The 10,000-nt window shown below is 39.2% G+C and overlaps 2 protein-coding genes across 6 annotated transcripts in view; one reads left to right on the top strand and one right to left on the bottom strand.

Annotated features, from left to right (window-relative positions):
- Nucleotides 1-1,146: 1,146 nt before the first annotated feature.
- On the top strand, nt 1,147-2,043 carry LOC138058631 (uncharacterized). The gene has a single exon (XM_068904292.1). It carries the CDS (start codon nt 1,147-1,149, stop codon nt 2,041-2,043), a length of 897 nt encoding a protein of 298 aa, XP_068760393.1.
- Nucleotides 2,044-7,800: 5,757 nt separating this feature from the next.
- LOC138058584 (uncharacterized) overlaps nt 7,801-10,000 on the bottom strand; it is a 12,756-nt gene continuing 10,556 nt past the window's right edge. For all 5 annotated transcript variants that reach the window (XM_068904297.1, XM_068904291.1, XM_068904303.1 and 2 more), the window contains exon 6: nt 7,801-8,760. In XM_068904297.1, coding sequence (XP_068760398.1) covers nt 8,018-8,760 — 743 coding nt within the window. In that variant the 3' untranslated portion in view covers nt 7,801-8,017. The remainder of the gene's footprint in view (nt 8,761-10,000) is intronic.

The raw sequence follows: 10,000 nt of genomic DNA, 5'->3' as shown, positions 1-10,000 counted from the left end.
AGTGTTTTCCAGGTGCCGACAGAGAGTGGATTGCACAACTTTTTGATGGAACTTGTAGCCGGATTAATATCTGCCAATGGACTTATTTTCCACCAGAAACATAATGACATGAGTTGAGTTCTTGTATAATGAAGCATATTCCAGTGAAGTGGTGGCCGATAATGGTAAAAGTGACATAAGACTGGTAAATTACAAGTTCTTTTGATTGGTCACTATGCGTCGTTTTGTAGAGTAAAGAAAACGTTTTGTCTCTGAGGAAACAAAACGACATGTACGTAAGGCTGAAATTTACGTTTTGCCGAAATTAAAAAAAAAACTTATAGAATTTGGCTTTTTTTGCCCGTTAGCTTCAGGTATGCGAAACCCGGATCTCAAAGTAGTGAGACAATAAAGGAATTTTTATGCTTTATGCTTAGTCGGCAGCCTGCCGTTTATCATTGAAATGCGATCTCGTCACACTAGACCCCACATCATGTTGCTGAGAGTGTGAGCTGTATTACAGAATATTGGCCCAGCTTTACTGTCTTTTCTGGGGGACTGTTTCAGTTCTGCCCAAGAGATTGTGGACTATCTTTGTGAAACAAAGAGTTTGAGATCAACTTGTTGTGGATTTTTATAAACTAGAATGACCAGTAGCCGTAGCTCTATATCTAATTTTGACTACTTTGATTCCAGATCAGATGATACTCTTTTTCAAAGATAAAGTTAGTGCCACCTCCTTGGGGATTTGGGGCGAGGATAGTGGTACACCAGTTTTAGTTATTGGCCGAACGGACTCACAAAATTTTTAAGAGTATTGTATGGAGATGCCATTTTGGTGTACCAATGTGGCCGCCGGAAATTAACAAAAACATTTGGAGCAATTTCAGAATACCCCCTCGCTTTTTTGAAGGAGTAATCGGTTGGACCCGCACTCCCGTAGTCGTTGACGAGTGAACGATACGGAAGTATGGAACTAGTGCTCCCGCGGTCCCGTACTCCCACAGTCGAGGACTGTTGAACGATATGGGAGTATAGATCATGGTGGCCGGACGTGTTTCATTGACATCCACTTAGTTTTGCACAGTAGACGCTTCTCCGACATGTAGTCTTTTCAAATTATAGTATAAATATTCTAGAGTAAGAAATGCGCCTTTGCAAACGATAATGCCCGCAAAGAAAAATAAGAGAGGCGATCGTGGCTCGGTAGAAGAAGCCGAGACAAGTACTGCGAAGAAGACGGCCAATATGGCCGCTGACAATGGTGCAGGAATTGAAGAATCTATACACAAGATAAACGAACAAGAACAGCCAAGCCTCCTCGAAATCAAGCAGTTATTGGTGGATATTCAGATCCAAATAGCGGCGGTACTCACCGAAAATCTAAAACTTAGGAAGGAAATTGAAGAATTAAAAGACTCCGCAAATTTTAATGAGAAGGAACTCAATGATCTGAAGGACTCCTTGCTAAAGACGAAGAACGAAAACAAGACCTTAAAAGATTTTCTGGAGGAAACGAGGAGAGAGCTGAAAGCGGTGAAAGATGACTTTAGAGAGCAGAAGGAAGAAACTGAACAATTGTGGTCTGCTTTCGACGATTTGGAACAATACACGCGAAAGAACTCGCTAGAAATACACGGAATACCACAAAATGCATATTCGGATACGGATACGGCAGTCATTAAAGTGGCCGAAGCTTTGAACATAACTGTAGAGCCCGAGGACATCGAGATTTCTCACAAGCTGAGGAGGGGCACGGCTATTATAGTTAAATTTTGCAGTCACAAGGTAAAGTCCAAAATTTACAAGGAACGCGTTAAATTAAAGCATGTTAAAATCTCGGATCTTTTTCCAAGTTACGCTTCCTCTGGACAACAGCACCGAATTTTTGTTAATGAGAACCTTACAGCTTACAGGAGAAGGATGGTCGGAAAAGCCAACAAACGAAGGCAGGAAGGAACGCTTACTAGTGTTTGGACGTTGGACGGTAAGATGTACATTAAAACCTCGCCTGAAGGCGCCCCCGTAAGAATTTTTTCTGAAGAAGATCTAGATAACTTATAACTGTTTTGGAATGTTTCACGGCTGGTGGAGAGCGTCTCTACAATTTGCAAAGCAACTGAGAGATACGAACTTTTCCCGCAACAAATTATCTTTTAACCCTTTTATCAGTTTATCAGTTTTAGTATATGTCTTTCTGTTGGTATACACAAGGTTCTTTGCTCCCTTTCAGTTTATCTGTGATGCACTTTATTCTTTATTATTACAGTCGTTTGTACGCTTTACTTTGCACTAAATGGGTATGCTACATTTCAGAGACACATATCAGAATAATTTACCGTCTCATTACCCTTGGGGTGAAAACTGTTAAATTCCTCTCTCGTCTTAATAATAACAAAAGGAATGGAACTTAGAATCGGTTCAATAAACGCTAGGGGTTTAGGAGACAAGACTAAGCGACAGGAATTCTTTAACTGGCTTCGAAAAAAGCAGTTATCAATTTATTTCATCCAAGAAGCTCACTGTACGGAAAACAATATGCATGATTGGCGGGCCGAATGGGGGTACCAAGCTCTTTTCAGTTGTGGCACTAGTAAAAAGGCAGGTGTTATTATATTGTTTAACAATAACTTCTCTTTCCAAATTTCGCGAACATATTCTGATCCCGGGGGACGCTTTCTAGTTTGTGACATGACTACAAACGGGAAACAACTGACTTTGATAAACGTATACGCACCAAATGATGACAATCCCACTTTCTTTACTTCTGTTTTTCAACATTTAGACGATCTCAAGTGCGATGAGATTATAATAGGAGGGGATTACAATTTAGTGCTGGACGTTGAGAAGGATAAAAAAGGCGGACTAGCAAGAACACATAAAAGATCGTTGGAAGTTATAAATAGCTTTTCCGGTGAGTTTGACTTGATAGATGTCTGGAGAGTCCAAAACCCTGGATTACGACACTTCACATGGAGGCAAAGAAACCCAGAAATACATTGTAGACTTGACTTTTTTCTCGTAAGTCATTGTATCGCTAATAACACCACCAAAGCAGACATTGTCCCAGGTTACAAAACAGATCATTCAATGATCACCTTGCAATTATCTCTGCACAATAACCAACGAGGACGAGGATTTTGGAAATTAAACACCTCTTTTCTAAAGGATGAAGAATATGTAAACCAAATTAAAGCAGCTATAACTCAAACTAAGCACGAATATGCACAAGATAACACTGTCACACCTGGGCTATTGTGGGAAATGATAAAAATGAAAATTAGAGAAGCATCAATGAAGTATGGAAAATCAAAAAAGGAAAATATTAAGCAAAAGAAGGATGACATTGAAAAATCAATAAAAACCCTCGAGGGACGAATTGCTAATACCCTTGCAAATAACTCCCAAGATTTGTGGATGGAATTGGACATGAAAAGACGCGAACATGAAACCTTAATTGAATACCAAACAAAAGGAGCTATTATAAGATCTAAGTCTCGATGGTATAACGAAGGTGAGAAAAATACTAAATACTTTCTTAACCTAGAGAAGCGACACTGCAAGCAAGGAACAATCACTCAATTGAAAATTAACGAAAACAAGCTGGTTCAATCAGACAGAGAAATCTTACATGAGTGTGAGACTTTTTAAAAAATCTGTACCGTTCCAAAACGCAAGTGAGCGACTTTCCGGAAGAGTTTTTTCCACCCACACGAGAATTATTAAATGACGAAAAGCGATCCTCTTGTGAAGGCCAGTTAACTGCTAAGGAATGCCTGGAGGCCCTAAAAGACATGGCAGCAGGGAAATCACCTGGTACAGATGGCCTACCATGTGAATTCTACATGGTTTTCTGGGAAGACATAGGAGAAACCCTCACCAGCGCTTTTAATTTCTCCTATGAAATATGTAACCTGACTATATCACAAAGGCGAGGAATTGTCAAACTCATACCCAAAAAGGATTCTGACCCTATCTTGATTAAAAATTGGCGTCCCTTAACTCTATTAAATTGCGATTACAAGATTGCTTCAAAAGCCATCGCGAAGCGAATCAAAACAGTTCTACCAGAGCTAATATCAGATGATCAAACAGGCTTCATTAAAACCAGATGCATCGGTGACAACATACGTACACTAGATAGCGTCATCAAATATACAGGTAATAAAAAAATCCCTGGACTTCTCCTTTTTCTGGACTTTGAAAAGGCTTTCGATACTCTCGAATGGTCTTTTATCAACAAAACTCTTCAACATTTTGGTTTTGGTCCCTCGCTGTCAAGTTGGGTCAGGCTCTTTTATTGTAACATCGAAAGCTGCGTATTAAACAATGGATGGACAAGCAATTTTTTTAAGCTAAGCCGAGGCGTCAGACAAGGGTGCCCTGTATCGCCTTACCTTTTCATACTCTCTGTAGAAATACTCGCTGAAGCCATACGAAATAAAAGCGAAATTAGAGGTATTAAGATACAGGATACTGAATTTAAATTAAGCCAATATGCAGACGATACGACGCTCATTTTAGATGGATCTGAACAATCCTTTAAGTCTTCGCTTTCTTTGATAGAAGCTTTTGGTAAAATATCTGGCCTCAGACTGAATGACAAGAAAACAGAAGCTCTCTGGATAGGGTCTAAAACAAACAGCAATCAAACATTTTGCCCGGAAATGAATTTTAAATGGCAAAAGTGAAAGACTAAGGCACTTGGCGTTTGGTTCGCAACGGATCGCGATGCGGCAATATCTTTAAATTACAACGAAAAGCTTACGAAAGTTAAATCTATCTTAGGATGCTGGAAATTTCGAAGACTTAGCTTAATAGGGAAAATTGTTGTTCTGAAGAGCCTAGTAGCATCGCAACTTGTATACGTACTCACATCGTTGCAAACTAAGCACCATGCAATTAAAGAGATTAATAGGATGTTTTTTAAATTCTTATGGAATGATAAAGGTGATAAAATTAAACGCAAGGTTATCATCAATGATTATTCTGAAGGTGGACTCAAAATGATCGATATTACAACTTTTAACAAATCCCTTAAAGCTACCTGGATTAAAAAATACCTGAACACAGAAAACTGCAGCAAATGGAAAGTTTTTTTTGATCTAGAACTCGCAACATATGGAGGCAACGCCGTCTTTAAAGGAAACCTAAACAAAAAAGACATTGGTAATCTAAACATAGAAGACCCTTTTGTTAAAGAAGTTATAGAAATATGGTCTGAGACCTTCTTTGAGAAAGAAATAGTGTCCAAAGATCACTTTCTAGCTCTACCTCTCTGGCAAAATTCATTAATAAGGATAAACAATGCACCAGTACTATGCAAAGATTGGCTTTCCAAAGGTATAACACAAGTAAAACATTTAATGGATGATTCTAACAACTTTCTTTCCCTTGCCAGCTTTCAAAATAAATATCAACTAAAAGTCAGACCACTAACTTTTTTTGGCATAATCTCTGCTATTAAACCTTTACAGCAACAGATTCCGAGGTCTCAGCTGAAGTATGACAATTTCATGAACACGTTCCTAAAGCACCAAAAACCATCGAGAATAGTTTACAAGAAATTAATTTCTGACCAAGCAGAACGACCTCTATTATCTCAAGAGAGGTGGCAGAAAGAAATCGGGTCCACAGCCAAGGTAAAAATTGACTGGAGAAAAGCCTACCTATTGTCTGCTGCGTGTACAAAGAGTTCCAAATTAATTGACTTCAATTTCAGATTTTTACATAGACGGCTGGCGACCAATAATTTTCTGCAAAAAATAGGAATTAGAGAGGACGGAACATGCACCTTCTGCCATGATAAAAAAGAAGATCTGTTACATTTATTCTGGGGATGTGAAAAAAGTAGAATTTTTTGGAATGACCTCTCTATATGGCTGCAGGCGTGCCACGTGCTTTCAAAAGAGAACCACTTAGGAATGGAAACGGCCTTAGGCCTGAAGCCAGACGACTCCAATTTTAAACTCCAAATTAATTTTTTTTGTCTAATGGCTAAGCACTACATTTGGATTTGCCGTTCGAAAGAACGATCCCCAACCCAAAACAACTTCTTGCTTTCCCTGAAACAGACGCACCAATTGGAAAACAACACAATAAGAAATTCAAAGAAATGGAAGCCACTTCTGTCCCCGCTGCAACGAGTCTCCTAAACCCTTAACCTTAACCTTGAATTTTTAAATATTGATTCCTCTATTTTAAAACTATCATTATAAATGTAACCCTAAAGGAAAGAGATGGTTTTTAGAAGTGCTAGAAGTCGTATGTCATTTATTTATTTTATCTATTATTATTATCTTTTCTTTTTTTTTTTTTCTTTCTTTTTCTTCTCATGTTAGAAAACGTAATTTTAATGCAATTAGTGCTTAGTAGTGCTGTAATTCATGTCGCGTTCGTATTGCAATACTCATTGTATCGTTTACTGTAGTTTGCAATGTTTTATGGTGTAAGTGTGCATATTTAAAAAATAAAATTATTATTAAAAAAAAAAAAAAAAAAAAAAAAAAAAGTATAGAACCAACACGATCTCTTCCTCAAATGAAGCGTTATCCTTCATTGTCAGTTTGCTCCAAATGAAGTATAATCGTCCATTTTGACTACTCTGTCCCAGGACTTGTGGTAACAAATAAAAGAAAAACAGTAAAAGCAGCCCCTGGACACGATTCGAACTCGGATCTCCCACTTGAAAGGAATTGTTTTCAGTGATGTGGTAGTCTAGTGGTTAAGTGAAGCGGTTATTAATCACACGTTCCCAGGTTCGAGTCCTGCGGGTCCAGACATTGGTGTTTGGCTTTAAAGGAAATATGTTCATTTCCCATGATCCCTATCAAGCTTTCAGTGTCCAAAATGAACGATAATACTTCACTTGGAAGAAATTGACTATTAAGAATAATCCTTCAATTGAGGGAGAGACTTGGTTGATAGACCCTTGCGCTAAAATTTTAAAAGAATGCTTAAGGGTAATCACTGAAACGAGCGCTTTGGCTTATTCAGTAAACGAGTGCTATATTCTGAACACGATCTTGTAAAAGGTGTAGTTAAATGAAAGCGACGCGAAAGGTCAACACAGTGACTGTGGGACCGCGGGAGTAGCATTTGATTTCTGTAAATGACTGCGGGACCGCGGGAGCAGCTTTTTAAAAGCAAACTGTAAGTGCAGCGTTTAATGTACCCTGTGTACACATAAATGACCGCGGGACTGCGAAAAGTGCAGTGTTCGGACTGCGGGAGAAGCTTTTTGGAAGCGAATTGTAAGTGAGGGGGGTATTCTAGAATCTAGCCTCGGTCCTTTGGGTGTTTTCATAAACTATACAATAGGCCCCTCTGGTCACGAGGCAACTTTTTCTGCTTACCATTATATACTGAATTTTACGATGTCGAGTGTTTTTTTCTTTCTTTTATCGCGAGAACAATGCTCGGCTCTGAACAAACTGCTAAAACTTAGAATCTTAATTAAAAATGCAACTCGCCCTGCTTTATTCCACCGCGCATGATCTAAACATGATTTCCCTTAACATCAGAAGGCGCCTACAGCAAATGCACGTTGCTTTATTTCTATTTGGCAATTTCTTTCCCAGGGCTTTTCCCCATCAAAAGTTGAGCAAGGAAAAGGTCAAATAGCGAGAAACCTAGAGGCATATCATCTTAATTTCTAAAAATCCCTACCTTCCTTCATTGCAAAATACCTGATAATCTTCAACGAGTAACGATCTATTGAGCATTTGAAATCATTTGAAATTAAAAAAAAAAGGAAAGAAAAACTTAAAGAGAAACAAGTTGCACGTTAACCCATCGAAAAAGAATGAACAAAAGAAAATATAAAATGGAAACTATTTATTTTAAACCTTCTTGATGAACGTGATGTAATCATAGACTTTTTATGCTTCCTGCCTTAAAACAAGTATTCACTAACGGAGGTCTCATCATGAGATGTTCGTGTAACCCAGACCACTTTACTTGGCCTGAAAAATGCTTCTTTAGCGGCAAACAGAGTTTTTTTACGCATCATATCACGCTTGAGTTTAAGAACCTCGCATCAGAGAGCAGTAGATGAAGAAGACTTGGATAATCTGATTGGCTTTCCATTGAATTCATGTACTTCTTGTACATTAATTCGTTTGTTGCTGTCCCATCGTTTTGGTGGGTCTGGCCTTCTGTTATCTATCGTCTTTATTGCACGTGTTTCTTCTACATGATCCCTGAAATTCTGCTGCTCATGTTTTGGCGTATCTACCACCCAATGAACGACATTTTCTAGTGGATTCTTAGTGATTTTCTTTCGCCGACCTTGCCCCTCGCTCCGCATGAGTCCATTATATAACCTTTCTTCAGCGATTCGTAATCGTTCATTTTGTTCCTCGTCGTATGACCATCGCTTACTGATACCTTTGTGAGAGGGGCTGTGAGGATTACCCACTGTTAATTGGTCAGAATCACCCGAACTTTCAGAACAAGAATCGGAAAAAGGAAGTGAAATGTCGGATGATCTATCGGAAGTTGCTCGATTTCGCTCACCAAGGTCCATAATGTGGAAATTACTTGGTAACGTATTGTAACGATCATTACGTTCTACGTTTTGTCCTTCTTGGAATCTCCTTGGGTTAATAAGATCAGACTGCGCTCGAGGCCTTCCTTCGGCAATTTCTAACTTCCTTAAAGCTTCGGCCCTCAGAGAATTACGTCTTTGACCCTCCGTTAGTGTTCGCGGCCGAGTTTGACTTGGAACGGCAAGTCTGCTTTCATATGTGACTTCAGAAGTGGAGGATTTGTTGAGTGTATCTGTGGAGCAAAATTACAACGTTATTCATTTGACAACGCTGGCTATAATGACGATTGAACTTGGTGAAAAAGGGCCATCTCTGCACGCTCTGCGTTTTACGGATAAAAAGAAGTGTTTAATTCAGTCTTCTACAAAATCCATTACAAAGCGGTTTCTTAAGACCCGGTCAAATGGCTTCAACATTTTCTTTAACATTCGTTTGATTGTGTTGAACAGTGATGTTGAAATCGTTTGCGCCCCCCTTTCAACAGTATTGAAACATGCTGTATTGAAACATAACCTAATGTTCATTGCCGTGACTTTAACATCTTCAGTTCCCACGGCCTGCTCCCGTCTGACCTTGTAGCTCAGTCGGTAGAGCGGCGGAGATCTAACCCGAAGGTCGTGGGTTCAATTCCCACCCAGGTCAGAGTTTTTCTCTCTCCTTGTGTGGGCCCATTTCCATTCGATTAGGCTAACGCTCACATGGTTCATATGGGACAGAAATCTAGCACTTCACATTACCCAGTATTCAGTTAACTCTGTTTAAAATATAAGTGCTACACGGCCAGCGTTTGTATAAACATAACCTTTCCTTGTATCGAATTTGAACGAGTTTTGAAGCGTTTGAACTTTGCTTCAACAACCATTCAAAATTTCTTTTGTTTTCGCGAATGTTGAAAGAAGTTGAAGCCATTTGCCCCCTGTTTTAGCATTGTTGGGTATGCGCGTGCGCACAAATCGGTCTGTCAATGACGTATCCATGTCCGTATCCATAGCAATAACTGCGTCTGCAGCCTGGGACTGAATTACAAAGCCTCTCGTAAGATTTGTTGATCAAGTGTTGATGATGTGTAGATATCGTTTTCCCATCCCAGCAGTCAACATCATTCAACAAACCGATGTTAAAGTCGTTTGCCCGGGCCTTTAGCTACTAATGCAGTAGATCTTTCAATGATGGTAGGGAAAATTCAGCGAGATCTGTAATCTCTGCGTCATCCTATATTAATCCAATGCTTTTGATAGTGACGCATCAGACGCATCAGCACAGAACCTTGTTGTTGTTGTTGTTGTAATGGTAATGGTAATAGTGAATTTATATAGCGCATTTTCTATTAACATATTCAAATGCGCTTTACAAGCAAGTGATCTATGGGTGAGATCGGGCACCAGCAGCTGTCGTTTTTGTTGCTGATGTACCGTCAAAGGTCCAACAGTTCCAGTCTTTTAATGCCGTTGTGTTCATGCTTCAGTCTCACC

This window comes from Montipora capricornis, chromosome 1 (genome assembly GCF_036669925.1).
Source record: "Montipora capricornis isolate CH-2021 chromosome 1, ASM3666992v2, whole genome shotgun sequence".
NCBI lineage: Eukaryota > Metazoa > Cnidaria > Anthozoa > Scleractinia > Acroporidae > Montipora > Montipora capricornis.
The sequence above is the reverse complement of the archived record's forward strand: the minus strand, read 5'-3'. Positions and strand labels throughout refer to the sequence as shown.